Genomic DNA, 17,334 nt, shown 5'->3' on the forward strand with positions numbered 1-17,334 from the left:
CACAGGACATTTCAGCATGATTTAGCCAATGACAGGATGCCTCACAAAATTCAGACTGCCAAAGGCTGCAGGAGACAGGAAAGTTAACAACTCTCTCTCGTTAAGGTTTCTCCTAGCTACAGTCACAAAACTTCTTTAACAATGATAATTCACTTTAATACCAGAAAGCACTTTTGCAATTGTGAAAAACACATTTTCAAGATTAAAAAATAAAAATAAAAAGTGTATATATAAGAAGAAAAAATCCCTAACTCTTCTGGATACTAACTGAAAGGTGCATTCTTCAAGACCTGTGATATGCTTGTATTAAATTAATTATTTAGAGAATAAAAAAATAGTTGAGGAAAATGGTCAACAGATCATAACTTATATATAAAGGATTCACCCAGGACAAGAATCTTTTTTAGTCCTGCTACTGAACTAAAGCAACTAAGGAATTTACTTAAACACTGTAAGGTGAGAGACTCCTTTTAGCATAGCCTAACGTTAATGCTGTACGGTGTACTAGGGAACCACCTGCATACACTGCAGATACAACACTTCAAACCTCTCTCTCTCCTCCCATTAACCCTTGAATGAATTAATTTTTAGCAAATTGGCTCTATACTTTGGAACTTACTATTGCTGACAAAAATCTTTTTAATGCGTTGCCAAAATCTTGATCAATCTCTCACGTCATAACCCATGGAATTTCTATCGACCTTTCACCAGTATTTTAAATCTGCACATACCTAGTTCCGGATTTATATATTTTTTAAAAACAGAGCTAAACAAATATGCCTTGCTCTAATTCATATTATCTACTGTATCCATGGAATTTCTCTATGTATGAAGGAGTATATAACATAATATGCATAAATATTAATAAGACCATAAAGAGTTTTAAACTGCACATTTATCTGCCAGAGGAACACAAATTTTTAAATGGATCTTAATATTTTTAAGTGAAACCTAAAACTAACAGTCAAAATTTTGAACTCAGCATGTTAACAGTAGAATTCATACTGATTTCAGTGGCATAACTGCTTTAAGATTGGCCATTTCCTATGATTAATACATTCTACACACTTAAAATTCTTACTTCAAGAATCAATCCAGTACTTTAACTTTAGAAGTGCTCAGTATCAGCAATCTAAAGTCAGTATGATTGAGGACTGCAAAATTAATGCTATTTTAAAGTTTTATACATGAAAATTTTGTTTACTAGTCTATGTTGAACATATTTTTCACGCTTTTTAGGGCAAACTACAGAATTTTATAGTCAGCCTAGTGTAACGAATCAGTGCTTTATACAGTAAAGTATATGAAAAAATATAAAATTTGTTGGGGGGATTTATTCTTTATGTACATCAAAAAATATATCATTCAAAGTTTATATTTATTTCTGATTTCCCAACTATTAGTACAGTTTACTAGTAAATACCATTTTATCCACAATTCCATTTGACCAGTCTCCTAACATACAAACAAGCAATTTCTTCAGCAATAGTTAATATGAGCAATTCTTGCCTTTGAAGTTATTTTAATTTTTTAATTAATTTTAGAAATAACTTTGCAACACAAGTTGTTTATATAATAGAATTACATATGTATAAAAAACTTGACAGGATTATTTAAGAATTCATTCAAGAAAGACAAAAGAGAGTTTAGATGTTGGTACAGTTTTGGTTTAAACTTTGAAATAAAGACCTTACTATTTTCTGCATGCATATGAAACATACTATGGCAGTTCTCACAAAAAGTTGCTCTTTAGAATACACGCATAAACTTTCTTCTCCCATTCCTGCTTTGCAGTATTCTTACAAACTGCTGATTTACTTGGAGTTCCTACATTTGTTCCTTGAGTTCCACAGATGTGTTCCTTAGAAACTTGACAAGCCCAAAGTTATTGGAAGAATACTTCTATTTTAATACCTAATCAAATGCTTTGGAATTCTTTGAAGTCAGAAAAACTACAGAAAAACCATGCAAGATTATAAATTTCCTCTTTCATGATTGATTTTGCCTACGTAGTTATTTTAAGCCTTTTCCTCTAGTATTTCTTCACCTCACCTAAAACACATTATAAATTACATGGCAAATACCTATGGATGAAATACAATTAACTCCCTATTTTATTAATACCATTTCATACCTTTATCTTGTCTTTGCCTATTTCACAATCCTCTTAATTTCTCCTTGCTTTTAAAGCAGTCACGGTGAAAGTACTTAGGTTGACAATACTTATAGCATGTTCTAATCTGCCTCTTTGTGGTCTATCGAGTCAATGATCTGAAAACTAAAAACTGTATAATTAGACACTGACATGTCCAAAGGAACTGTTATGGTCCATCATGTCAGATGCACAAGCATTGACCCAATAGACTGTAACAGTTTTGGTCTGTTGGATTAGGAGTCAATGTTTTAATAACTCCCTAACTCCATATTTATCCAGTCCACTGAATACAACACTCTTAAAAATGTTAACGTTGAACTTTCTTTCAATAACCTCTAAGAGTGAAGAAGCTAGTACAAAATATCAAATAGATAATTCCTACTTCAAAAATGTTAACCAATCATCTTTTTCCTCTTTAAAAATGTCACAGCATGGAATTGCATCAAATGAATATATTTATAATCACATTTATTTACTATGAAGTTTTATTTTAAAGTAAGAAACTTCCAAGCTAAAACTCATGCCCTGATGTAGGCTAGATGTACTAAATAAAGAAAGAAAGGATATTTAAGTTGCTACGTAAATGTCAGAATAAGTGCCCTTTTTATTATTATTTTTTGAAAATAAAAATCATTTAACAGTTCCCACTGTATTCAAGAAGGAACTGGTAGCAAAAGTACTCAGAGTCTTTAAAATATTGAGCACTTTAAGAATCCAGACAAGGAAATCAAGGCTTTAATGTTCCTCTAGCTTCTTCATCATTTTTTTTCTTTGCAGTTCCCAGCATGGATGCCAAACAAGATTTTACAGTAATAATTAAGTCTTTTCTTGTCTACGGGGATTCTTAGTATATCCCTTGATGTTATAGTGAAGGAGGTTTCATTACCAGTGTTTGCTACCATTCTGGGCAAAGATTACCCGAGTTTTGAACCGTTGGTGTTAGTTTAATAGTTACATGGATATCACACACACACTGATATCACATACAGGTAAATCAAGCCTTCACAGTATCAGAAAACATGTTAATTTTACTAAATGCTAGAAGAATGTTAGAAACCTTGAAGTATATGAGACATCTTTCTGGACTTGCTAGTAGATTACAGTTTTATGAAATGTAATTGTTTGCCAAGTTTTACTAAATGAATGTGACTCCATGTGCCTTCCCCAAAAGTGTTATATCTACAACATTTTAAAATGAACCATGCTTCAGTCACTAGAAATTACTAGGTGCAGTACATTCTTATTTCAGGAAATTATTGTCAAAATGCTCTATATGAAACACCCTATTCATAATATATCAAACTCTTCATATACTGGATTTTTTTATTTTTTATTTTTCCCTAATATAGTCTCTTTCTTTGTAATTATCAATTTTTCTAATTCATTCACTAAAATGTAATTTTATGGCTATAACATAAGTCATAAACAGCAGTGACTCTGAAAACTGTGATCTCAGTGATGAATATAGATTATGAAATTCTAGCATTGTGCCAGTGATACTCAGTTTGCCATAGATCAGATATAGGCATAAAGACATACAGGCCTAATAGCTTAAATTGACTATATCTCTGTAACAGCTAGATGAATAATTTGTCTGTTTGCAGTATTACAGAACAAACAAGCTATAGCTACCACACAGCAAAACCAGAAAAAAATTAGACCAATCAAATATCACCACAACAAACCTAAGTGTTTGAAGAAGTAGTATTATATGCATGTTGTATTATACCTGTTAAAAAAAGTTAAACACAGCCTTTTTACCTGTCAAAATGCTAACAGGTCCTTTTGATTCCCAACATTTGAGTAGCACACAATATAGGCTATATATTTTTTCCTATATTTATTATCTCCAGCCCCCCAAACTTCCCCATACTTGTCAACATTTAACTTACATAGCAAAATTCAAAAAGGTTTGAGTGTTCCAGCTGGGAATAAAGATATTGATATATTTTATTCTTTTTCCTCTTCCCTCTTCCAAACCAATTGATTTAGAAACTTAAACTGTGCATGAAAGCTATTTCTCCTAAATCTTAAAAAGGTATGATAATTAAATGAATGAAGTACTGAAGTTTAAAATATTAATCTTTCTATAAGATTGTTTAATGGTAAATTAAACTTTGACTGAAGATGCTATTATATTTTACTTGCTGTCAAAACCTTACTTTTTAGTATATATCACTAGTAAGTTCCTCAGTAAGAGAAAATAAAATGAATAAACCTTTGTTTTTTTCATTGTTTATTCTTATAGATAATCTTAAAATCTACAATACATAAAAAATCACCTCCACACTTCCATCTATATAAGCTAACATTTTATAGCTTGTGTATTTTTATTCTCATTCTACTTTTTGATCCTTTAATGAGTATGTTTCTAGGTAAATCAAATCTGTACTTATTATCCTAATTTAGGATAATTGGACCAGAAATATCGAGTATTACTCTCCACAACTTGCACAAAATGAACTGGAAAATATATTAAATTATATCACTGTAGACAACAGTACTTTGACAAAAATAAATACTCCATGTAGGTACATTAAAAATGTAAACTTCTGGAATATGAGGATTTTAAGGGAGTAAGATTTCAGACCTGGAAGATGCACAACTTCCATATAATAAAATCACTGTCTCAAATTTTACACAAAATCCTATGACCAGAGAACATGTAACACAAACTGATAGCAAATATATATATATACACCTTTTAAACTACAAAATATGTGTAAAATATTTTGAATATATCTTATTGTTTAAAAAAAAAAAAAAAAGTCAGCTTCCAGTGATGAGGGATCTCTTCTCATTGTTTATAGTGAGATTTTAATTGGATATTGTATCTTTTAAAAAATGAAGTAATTTCAGAGTAAAATACATCTGGAAATGTGTGTGTGTATGTGTTTGTGTTTGCATGTGCAAACATCTGGGTGTGTGTGTGAGCGGGTGATGGACAGGGACTGTGTGTATATATATGAATTCATAACCATACATATATAAACACACAATTATTTAGTATTACAGGGTTAGCAAGCAGTACAAGTGAAAAGAATCTGCCTTACTGGCAAGGAAAGTTCATTATCATTGGGGTTTTGTTTTTTTTATAGTACTATATAAACTTTCATAAATATTGCTGACAAAGTTAATATGCAAGAAAGGAACATTTTTCTTATTCTTATCAAAGATGCAATAATCAAATCATAAAACACAAAACCAATAGCCAATCAATGTGAATAAGTCTGCCCATAGGCTTAAATCAAGCAAGCCATTCACTGAGCTATGTGATGGATCCGTCAAATCCAATACAGCATTACAGACGTACTAGCAACATCAAGTGAACATGCAATGACAAAATGACAATACACCCCACTGCCATGCTTTGACTTCTTCTATCTCATAAATATAAAAGCTGATGACTTTGCTAGTTTCTCTTACTTCAGACTTTGATACAAATTTAAAAACTATATTGCTTATTTATACTTTTAAAAAATCTTAGGTGAAAGATTAGTAAAAACTGTACTAACATTTTGCTGACATCTGAATAAGTGTCTTTTGCACATCATTATAATTATTTTTTTCCAAGCGCTCTCAATTTGAAGTGCTTGGTAATTAAAGCTCCGGAATTAAAGCTACTTCAGTTTTAAAATTATTTTTAGGAGAACCTGATTTTCTTACCAAACTTACAGTTCTGCTTTGATTTATTTCAAGAGGATTCCATTGCCAACTAATTGACCCTTATATATTTTTTCTTTGCCTATTTCCAGCAATATTTCCAATTCTAACAAACAAGGATACCATTGCGTTTCTTCAAAATAGAGCTCTGCTACAGTGATCATTAACCACTGACTTGGTGTATTGATTTTGATTAATAGAAACCTTTCTGTTAAACTTTATATTTAATTTAAAAAGCTATGCCTCCAATTTAAAGATTTCCTCTTTTCATATCCTGATTTAAGAAGCATGTCAAATATGGGATACTACTATTCATCATGTATATTATCTGTAATCAAAAAGAATAAAGCTTTTTAAAATATATTTTCATATGTCACTGCTTCAGCAGTATATACTCATTGGCTGTCACTTTGTTTTCCTATGCATTGTTTAAACACAAACAATAAATATATTTAATTTGAAATGAAAATAAATAGATCAAATCAACACTGAAAAGGAGCAGCATATATTATCAGATATCGAGATTTTAATATTGTCAGGCAAAAGCAGGTGACTATCACATGGAGAAGAAAATGTACAAACTGTTGCACTGAGCTGTTTTTCTGAATTTTAGAATTTGCAATTTTAATGACTCATAAAATTTACTAAATTGAATTCATTAAAAAGAATGAAAAAATATTAAAATTAGGTAAGTAAAATTAAGTTGTGAGTAATCAGAGGTATCCATGTTTGCATGTAGTTTCATATATGCAAAGAAATATTTGAGCAGATTGCTATTTGCTTTGTTCTCTATGTTAGTTTTAAGATTCTCCCATAAAGTTCAATTGTGATATTTGTAATTAACACAAGAAACCACATTCATTTTGGGGAAGCAGTTCAAAGATGATGGGTAATCACATTTAAAAAGTTAAATTAAAAAAAAATCCAGAAGACATATAATTCTTTTAAGATATTTAAAATTATGCAACAGACAGGTTATGACAATTCTAATTATACACAATGTGTATCTGAAAATTGAACTTTTTGGAAAAAAAAAATAATTAAGGGCTGTAACAACTGCATTGCTACTGACACCATCTCAAGCTTCCTTAACAATATTTAAAATAACTATCTTCTTCTTAAACAAGTCCTTTATTTTTTGTCATTATAATTCTTCATGATGTTTGTGGACTTTCTATCCATACAATATGTGACCAACTGATGTTTTACCTTACAGCATTTGATTTATGAGAAGGTTCATTAATTCATAATTAAAACATTTAAAAGTCATATTGATATCGTTCACTTTCTCTGATAATGTATAGATTTTCAGAAATTCATTTATGCATAGGAGTAAACACCCTATAAAATGACCCAGGGGCATTTTAATGATAGCTGGCGAAAAATGAATAACCACAGGAGGTGATTTTTAATTTTGTCCTTTCAGCTTAATAAGCTTTTAGAATCAGGAATTCTTTTGCATTATAAAATCAGAGAATAATCCTAGAGCTTCAACATGCTAACACACCTTTGTGGAAATGAAATGAATCTACTGAGTAGCACTTCACCTTGTAGGTTACCCTAAGTAGAAATAGTACATCACAAACATAGTATAAATAGCAGCATCTAGTTGATATTACTGATACAAGATTAATAGAAAGAAACTTGCTTACCTGTCTGACACAGCATGCCTCAGCCACACATGCAAATTATTTTATTCACATAACTTTAAAAAATATATCTTCATTACCCAGAGTAAGCTTTTGAAAGTCATGCATAGCATTGAAACATTCATACCATGATACTTTATTCTAAAATTATGGAATCCATGAACAGCACTTCAATCTGAGAAATAGTTCACTTAAATTTCTTAATCTGTTGGTTTCTTTAAGAAACAGAAACTTTTAAAAGCAATGTCTAATTTAGCATTTAAAGTAATTTTTCAAATCAAGACTTAAGAAATTATATGCTTGTTTTCAAGAGAAAAAAATATTATATAACTATTTGAGAAATGTGACCTTACTCCTCACTGTTATCATAAAGCAAAACACATGCAGGTATCTGTCTTTCACAATATACATCCTCCTTTTACAGTTGTATGCTCTTCAAATACTTGAAAAGTATCAGTGGTAGATTTTGCTAAAGGTATAATTTCTGAAAAACAGGTAGGATATTATTTCTTTTCATTAAAAAATCATGTCCATACACTGCAAAAACTGCATGCATGTTTAATTTTAAGAAATTTGACAAAATCATATTCCTATTAGAATTTAGCAATTTAGACATAGATTTGCAAGGGGTCTTGATTTTCATCTTGCAAGAAGATAATATATATGACATAACTTTTAGTTTTATAGATGTTAAGTCTTTGCATGTTTTTCTTATGCATATCTTAATGATCTTTTATTCCTGGTATTATTATTTTCACCAATGGGGATACAAATACAATGCAGAAGTATAACTTTTTTTTTCTTTCAAAAATATATGAAAAATTTCAAAAAATCTAATGCCTGTATAAAAAGTAAATGGAATATATATATATATATCATTTTGCCTTGGATAGTTCAAACTTTGATGCAGTTCATATTTCCAATGACTAAAACAATGTCAATAAGAATTGAGGGCACTCAGTAGGTTCAGCTTCTAAATCAACTGAAATAATACTCCTAAGAAAAATAATGATCTTCAGTAGCAGACCATCATGAAGCCGTACATATATTTATCTGTATTGTACAAGGGTCACAGACCTTAACAGGATGATCTACAGCTTGGAAATGTGCACATCTCATGCCTGATTCTCAATTAAGGCCTAAAATCTCTTAATTTATGGCTATTCATGGATTATAATAAAATAGCCTGCTTTAGATATCACAGTTATCTGCAGAGCAACAAGACAGTTATGAGACTTCAACAAGGCAAATTTATAGAATAATCTTCAGCTTCCACTGGTCAAATATTTATTAGTGATAAATAAAATCTTACCTGTCACTGTAGGCAGCTGCAGTGGCAGTGGCAGGCTGGGCATACCGGTAGGCAGCATAACCACCCTAAAACATAAACTCACATTCTAACCGGATTGCTACAGCAGCTTAAATAATATTTTGAACAATTTAGCAACAACTGATTGGAATTATCATCATACTGTAAGTTCAGTTAAGGGGTTAAATACATATGACATATTTAAGTGAATTGTTAAACAAAACCTATCACCATGAACTTGTTAAGATTTGTTCCAGAGATGTGGAGAAAGCAACAAACTGTATTCATCAACATAAGTTTTCTAAAAGACAATACTGCATTCATCCACATTTTAAAGTAGAGGTTGTTCTTATGAATGAGGTAAATGCACATTAATAAAGCAATGTTGAACTTAAAAGAAAAACTCTGCTAATAATTCTTTTTTCTTTTATTTTCTTTTTCTTTATTTTTTATTTTTTATTTTTTTTGGGTACAAAATATGATTGATCATACCTGGTTGATTAAACCTATGAATTAGTGTACTCAATTAACACTTAATGTTATATAGGTTTCCAATTTATGCATAAAATGATAATGAAGAAGGAAAATTCTCCTCTTCCCTGAATTAACATTCAGTTGTATGTAACAGTAATTGCAGCTGTTCAATTAAGCAAACAGGACAAACAAACACACATTTGAAAGGAATTGTGTGCAGTGATGCATTGATTATCAAACTGTGAAAACAGCAGAGCTTCCTGTTCAATGGACCACGGTGTTATATCAACCATTTCAAAATGATCTCAGCATGCCAATTAACAAACAGAGGCCAGTCTCCACAGATAACACAAACATGATTTATGTTCCAATTAGAATTCACCACCCTATAATCCCCTGGGACATGGGACTCTGCATCCACTCCCCCTCTTCCGCCCACCTTAACAAAGAGTTGAGAAAGAAAGCATTTGGTCACTCAATTTTGAATAAAACTCGTTCTTTTCCTAAAGACATCATTTTAATGACCCCCCCCCCCCGGGGTTTTTTTTTTTTTTTTTTTTTCTTTTGGAAAACTGCATTCATACAAGATACTATGCTGAAGCATGAAGCACAGGTTAGTGTATCAACCCTTACTATAACAGTAGTAGATTTTTACTAGGTAGTTTTGTGAGTTCCCTATTTTGATTTTACAAATAATAAATTTAAAAAAAAGAAAAAAAAAGAAAAAAAAAAAGAAAAAAAAAAAGCTTTTCAGAAAAGTAAGGAGACATTTCAACTGTTTTTACAAGATATTTGCCCTTCTACTGCCTTGCTTGGTGGAATGAATGTCTTCATCCCTAAAAGGTAGGAAACTTTTTTGGTTTGAAGATTTGAAGCAGAATGGTTATGGAAATCAATCATTCAGCTGATAACACCACATCATCCTAAGAAGAAACAAGTTCTACATATACTAACAGCTCCTTAGAAACTTCAGGCTATGAATTGTCACCTTACTTAAGAAACATTCTTTCTGACTTTTTCAAGTGCTCACATAAGGAAAAGTATGTTTACTTCTACTGATCAGTTCCCTGACAGAAGCAATTGTATCACACAACCACTAGAATAAGGCAGGTGTCTCTTTTGCATCAAACTGCTTCTCTGTGCAAGTGCAGCAGCACTGAGAAGAAATACTTTCTCATTTCAGACCATTTGATTTTCATAAGCCAATAGTGGGCTATTACTGTCAAAAGATGTATAATAGGCACTTATTGCTTGCAGGTATGTGCATACAGGCAATCAGATGTCAATTAATGTCACCAAGTGCAAACTGAGCCAGTGAACAGTGAGACTGAGCACTTGGTCTGGGTTGTGCTCCAAGGAGAAAGGTGACAGATTACACATCTCTCTCTTCTCCCATCCTGTTCTTCATAGTGCTAAAAAAAGTGCTGGTTTCAGTGGTGGGGGTTTGGCTGTGTATTTTGTTTGTTTATTTGGTTGGTTTTCTTTTGAGTGCTGATATGAGGAAGTACAAATAGTAAAATTATGAAGATGATATTAAACGTGACAAGCTTGTTTTCAATGTCCAGTCCTGAAAACGTATGGCAGACTACAAGTCATCCTGCTGTGTGACATGATTTTGTTAGCCACATGTATCATTGTTCCAGTAGTCCATTTCTAAAAAAACTTTATTTAAACACAAGAGGCCACAACATTTCAATCTAAGTATTCACGTATTGATTCTCACCATGGTAAAGGATTGAAAATGGGCTGCCACCAGAAGTATCAATGTTTCAGACAGGCTGTTCACATACTGTCACATACTGGCTGGTCTTAAATCTACAGATAAGCAGGCTCTGTCAGAATTATTCTTCTTTCCTTTAAGTACCATTTAAAATTGGTGAGTCTGTGAAGACTGACCTTTTCTTGCTCAAAACTGACCTTTTCTTGCTCAAAAAATCATAATTCTCTATTAGCCCATGTCATGATTTCATATTTTTAACATAAGCTATTATATTACTCATTAGTGATCTGGACAATGAGGCCAAGCATTCCCTCAGCATGTTTGCTGATGACACAAATACTGGGAGGAATGGCTGATGTGCCAGAGGGCTGTGCTGCCCCCAGAGGGCTGTGCTGCCCCCAGAGTGACCTGGACAGGCCAGAGAAGTGGACTGGCAGGAACTTTGTGAAGTTCACAAAGGGGAAGTGCAAAATCCTGCACCTGGGGAAGAACAGCCCTAGGCACCGGCAACTGTTGCGGACAACTGAGATGAAAAACAGCTTGCAGAAAAGGACTTGGGGACCATGGTGGACATGAAGATAACCATGAGTCAGCAATGTGTCCTTACTGCAAAGACAATTAATTGTATCCCAGGCTGCATTAGGAGGTGTGTTGCAAACAGGTTGAGGGAAGTGATCCTTCCCCTCTACTCAGCCCAGATGAGGCCATACCTGGAGTCCCATGTCTATTTCTGGACTCCCCAGCACAAGAGAGACCTGGACATACTGGACAGAGTCTAGTGAAAGGTCACAAGGATGATTAAGGGGTGGGCGCACCTCTCCTGTGAGGAGAGGTTGAGAGCTAGCACCATTCAGCCTGAAGAAGAGAAGGCTCAGGGAGATTTTATCAATGTTTGGAAATACTTTATGGGAACATTCAAGGAGGATGGAGCCAGGCTCTTTTCAGTGGTGCCCAGTGCCAGGACCAGAGGCAGTGGGCACAAACTGAAAAACAGGAGGTTCCCTCTGAACATCAGGAACCACTTTTTCACTCCAGGTGACTGAGCACTGGAACAAGTTGGACACAACATGACCTCTCTTCCAACCTCAACCTGTCATTCTGAGGTATAATGATATGTAAAAACATTCTTAGGCAAATTATTTTTATAGGTTTTGTGTTCTAAAGATTAGATGTGGTATTATTTCTTATTATTTTACATCAGTTACTTCAGATGATTTATCATTATGATAAAACACTTGAAAATATGCTTTATCTTGGGAATAAGGAAGGAAAACTGATTCAAACCACTGAGCTCTAAAGTTGCTTACTTTACAATTAGTCTTAATTTTGATCTCGACCATTACTGTAGATGTAAGTAAAATTAATTGCACTAGTAATATTCCCTACATATACTACATATAGGTAGTGATATAATTTACATATACGTATCTAGAGAAATATGTAAATATTGGTCTGCATGCATTATACTGTATTGCAAAATAAAAAATATTTAAAAAATCATAATTACATACTAATAAAAAACAATTTGCAGTTGCTAGGTTTTAGAAATGATTTGTGTTTTTATTTTCTCTAAGTACAGAAAGTACCTGTTATGCTTGACTTTTTGAAAATTCAAACAAAATAATAAATTCAGCTAAAATAATTAAAAATGTCTACTGCCTTATCTTCATCTTCTATTTCCAAGGGAATGATCACACAGTACTACTGCAGCTTAAGTTGTCTAAAATTGTGGGTATAAGGGAAATTAATAGAATTGCAGTCCAAATATACAGATATATCGCATTGTCATAAAATATTGAATGGGACAGTTACAGCAATTACCACTGTATTACATGAGACATGAAGAATATGTATGATTTTGTGGTTCAGTACAGAAAATAAAGACACCTCAGAGTCTATTAACATTTATATACACAGAATCCATATTCTCATTGAATAATTTGTGGAATAGTATGATTTTACAACAGTCTTCATTCAGCCTACTGTGTTTTTTTTTTTTTTTTCATCAGTTGGCATGTTATTATACCTGTGGTAAATTTTTGCCATACACAGGCTCCTGCAATAATGCTCTATAAAGAGAGAGAAATTAAATGATTTAACTGAGTGAAGGAAGAATGGAAAGAAAGATGGATGGATGGAATTTAGACAAATCCTCCCAAACTGTTCATTACAATTTTCCTTTTAGTGTAATCAAATACAAATAAAATACACCTCTGTATTTTGCTCAAGCAAACTGAAAAAGTGTAGTGGGATCAGTGGTAGATCTGTAGCCAATTGTTACAGAGAAATCTTAATCAGTTTTAGAAGTGTTTGCAGTTTTTTTTTTTTTTTTTTGATAAGATAAAAATGAAACAATGGAAAATCAAAGACATCTGATTTTTTATGTAAACTGTGTATAGCTGTACTAAGTATAATTCCCAAATAAAGGAGTTACACAAACACATAGTCATAAGTTACGATATGGGTGCACTACTTCCTCCTAAAATATCTACATTACTTTTTATCTTGATCTCAGATGCACTGATAGTATTTATTGGATGACTAAATGATGCCTATTTTTTCATTAGTTTTTCCAATTACTAACATAGTTAATTTTATATATTAATGTTGAGAATACTTTTTCCTCAATTTTCATTTTCTCTAACTCCTTTCACTTCAAGTTCTTGAAGTTTTGTGAACTTAAATAAATCAAGGTTCAAAATGTGTTATAGTATTGAGAATTATATCTGCTTTATTAGTTAAAAGTGAAAAATAAGACAAATTATACGGAGCCTTGCAGAAATAAAAAGCAGAAGTGATCATTTCCTCATCCTCCACTCATACTGATATTGTGGTTTACACAGTATTTGTTCTGCTCACAGAGTAAATCACTGGGAGAACTGAAAATAAAATGTCTTATTTTTGATAGCTCAACTTCTGAGACAGGCCTACTTGAAAGTTTTGTACTATTTCTGGGCTTAAAGTGTGCTCCCAGACCTATCTGTTGCCTCAGAAAATTTCTTGGTAATATATCCAAATTGGCAGCACCTGCATTAATTCTAATCCACTACAGTCATCAAGAGTAATCTAGCATTGTTTTGAATATAGTGTTATATCACAAATAGACCAGAGAGATGAAAAGACATTTCATCATTAGATCTCATAACTTTTTAAAAGGTACCATGGAGTGTTCTAGTGTATGGAGCATTAGGAGGAACTTTACAAAACACTTAAAGACTTAAAAGTACTACACTTAAGACTCTGATGTTAACTACATACCCCTGCTTTTCACATTAGAGCAGTGCCTTTTGGGATATCCGATTGCATCAGCAGACTCCCATCCAGTATCATGGGAATATTGCTTAGATAATTGATACAGTTTTAATCAAAATGTCTCCTTTCTGCTAGGAATGTAGATACCTATAACCTCAATACCATCCTACCTCTGAGCTAAGGAGATGGCAGTAAGCGTTGATATAATTCCATTCCTCTGCTCATAAAGTATGCCTTATTCTTGATCAGTAACTTGGAAAAAAACAAAAACAACAATAACAACTCTAGCTTATTTAGCTGTGTACTTATGAATTGCCTTGGACCCACACCAGCTGCAGTGCTACAGGTCCAGAATCCTGAGAATGAGTCAGAAAACCTTACAGCGAGCAATAAAACTGACTAATGTACATGGTCAACCTGCATCACCACTTCTGAAGCTAGTGATGTGAGAAGCTGGTGATGTGAGAGTTTGAAGTTTCTGCTATTCCTTAGCCTTCTCAGATTTTAACTGTGGATTGAAGACTGACATCTTCTGAAAACGTTCTTCATGACAACAGTAATAAATAAATAAATAAATAAATAAAAGACAACAACAACAACAACAAAAGCACAAATTTGAAATAAAGCAGAGCAACAGTGCAGAGCTATTATTTTAACTGCATTTTTTTTTTTTTTTTTCATCTGTTACTATTTTGGTTTCATTTTGTGGACTGTATTTTCCTATTTTCACAGGTGTCAATCTTCATCTAGGAATTTCTATATTTGCTGGAAGGCAACCTTAATTCTCTTTTAATGACTTTTTCTCTTTGTGAATCAATACTTAATTTTAAAAGGTCTTCCTTTCTTCCTAATCATCTCCTTTACTTTTCCTACTTAAAGGCACATTTAAAAATGAATTCAATAGACCAGTTATTTCAGAGGCATTATTACATTTCACATATAACTGTGTGAAATACAGAATATATTGTATTACATATAGTCATGGGTCTACAATTTCCATTTGAGACTGTATTTTTGTATTCCTATTCTCTTCTGTGCTTCTTATTAGAACCTGTATACTTCAAATTTTATTTCTTTCCTCCTTTTTCAACAAAATATTTGCTCTTTCACAAAGCTTCAGCTCTGTAATTAAAATGAGACGCTAAGTAGAACTTTATTATATCCAACTGGGATTTAATAAATAACTTGCTCTGCTGGAAACTGTTATACTAAGAACCAACACTGTTTATAATACATTTTCTTTTGACTTAGGCCAGTTCTCTCTCTCTTTTCATCAAAATGTTTTCGTTGCAAGAAATAAAAATGTGAAGAAAAATGAATTATAAACTAAGAAGCTTTGAACATCATAAAACATAAGCAAATTTTCACAATATTTTTGAAATTATGTTAAGTTCTGTACAAGCAAACATTCTGTACAAGTAAACATTCTGTTACATTAGAGAATTAAGAAATGTAATCAGAAATACAAGGCTGCAACTGGGTGAAAACCAATGCACCAGTACAGTTACTACATTTTCTAATGCATGAGTATTCCAGACAACAAAACTGAAGCTAAACTAGAAATTAGTAATTTCTTCAGCAACTTCCTTAGTGAAACAACATTCTGGTTCTGGTTCTGAATCAAAATGTTCAAGACTATAAGAGGAAAAAGGCCACCTTAAAATAAAATAATTGTCAAGCACCAAAAGCAGCAGTGGGCTCCAAAACTATGAACTGATACACAAACATATAATTCTAATTTATTCAATCCCATTAACCAATCTTGAGGAAGATGTCTTGCCACCTTTCAGACTGGTAAACTGAGCAAAATGGATGACACATTCTTGTCATGACACATATGTCACATGACATGTCATATGACACATATGTCTCTATTCTGACATATTCACAAATATGAAAACTGGAAATTACACAAAGAAATTCAACACTGTACAACATATCTAAATATGCCTCAAAAAAATCAACATTAAAGTGTTTAGGTGAGACTAAAGCAGCATATTACACTTGAGGAAACCTTTGGCATATGTGTGATTCCCATGTATCAGTAACAATAAGTTACTGATAAAATCACTAAGTACGTAGAGAATTTTAAACTGTGCTAATTCATTTTAAATGTATTCTTAAACTACACAAATGAATTTTCAAATGAGTATCAGAAAAGAAAGGCTACAGCTTGCATAATTTCAGAATGTTTTCCTTTCAAATAAAACCTAATAGAAAAAAATCTGTTCCTTTGGAAATAGCTTCAAGAGCTTCAATTACTGGTAATAAATAGAAGGAATGTTTCCTACAATGATCTAGAGATTTTTTAATGTTCATACCAATGCCACCTCATCCATCTCTTTGTAACTCAACAGAGATGGTAAAACATAAGCACAATTAGGATATAGCAAGTTGTCTGTTGAAGTAAACCACATTGCTTTATCAAAATAATAACATGTGAAAGATGACAGTACTATTGGTAACATATTTTATATCCACGTATTAAAAAAAAAAAAAAAAGAAAAAAAAACTGTAAAAATAGGGTGCAAGAATTATTTTAGAAGACTGAAATTCAACCTCAACCATCTGAAATTTCTTGTATACTCAGATGTAAGTAGCCTCTTTGCATACATTCAAGGTAAAAACTTCAATATTACTAAGAAAATTTTGAAAATATATTATTTAAAATGAAATCAGTGACCAATGAGTTATATACATTTTAACGTGAAGTAGGTGATTACCCTCCAGGGCTATCAATACTTACTATAAATATAAATACTTCTTACATCATAAGCAATTTCTATTTCATTTAAATTTAAATATGTAGATTTTTAAGCAATATCATGGTACATACATCTATCTCTCTCCATACTGCAATTTCATACCTCAGGTATTAATATTCAATTTGCCTTTTTTTATTATTATTTTAATAGTGTTTTGGAGGTTGGCAGGAAAGTGTTTCTACTTTGTTTTTAAGTTTTCTTAGTATTTAATTTTGAAAGGAGACACTCTTCCACGCACACATACACACACATTTTTCACATCTTTTTGCATTTATTCATCATTTGATTAAAGCGTAAATTCAGCTCCACTGAACAATGATAGATGTAATGAACAGAATGGTCTTCCA

At 32.2% G+C, this 17,334-nt stretch overlaps 1 protein-coding gene across 26 annotated transcripts in view; it reads right to left on the reverse strand.

Moving 5' to 3' along the window:
• RBFOX1 (RNA binding fox-1 homolog 1) overlaps positions 1–17,334 on the reverse strand; it is an 814,571-nt gene that overhangs the window by 23,011 nt on the left and 774,226 nt on the right. For all 26 annotated transcript variants that reach the window (XM_035339113.1, XM_035339111.1, XM_035339110.1 and 23 more), the window contains one exon: positions 8,780–8,844. In XM_035339113.1, coding sequence (XP_035195004.1) covers positions 8,780–8,844 — 65 coding nt within the window. The remainder of the gene's footprint in view (positions 1–8,779; positions 8,845–17,334) is intronic.

This window comes from Oxyura jamaicensis, chromosome 14 (assembly GCF_011077185.1).
Source record: "Oxyura jamaicensis isolate SHBP4307 breed ruddy duck chromosome 14, BPBGC_Ojam_1.0, whole genome shotgun sequence".
Taxonomy (NCBI): domain Eukaryota; kingdom Metazoa; phylum Chordata; class Aves; order Anseriformes; family Anatidae; genus Oxyura; species Oxyura jamaicensis.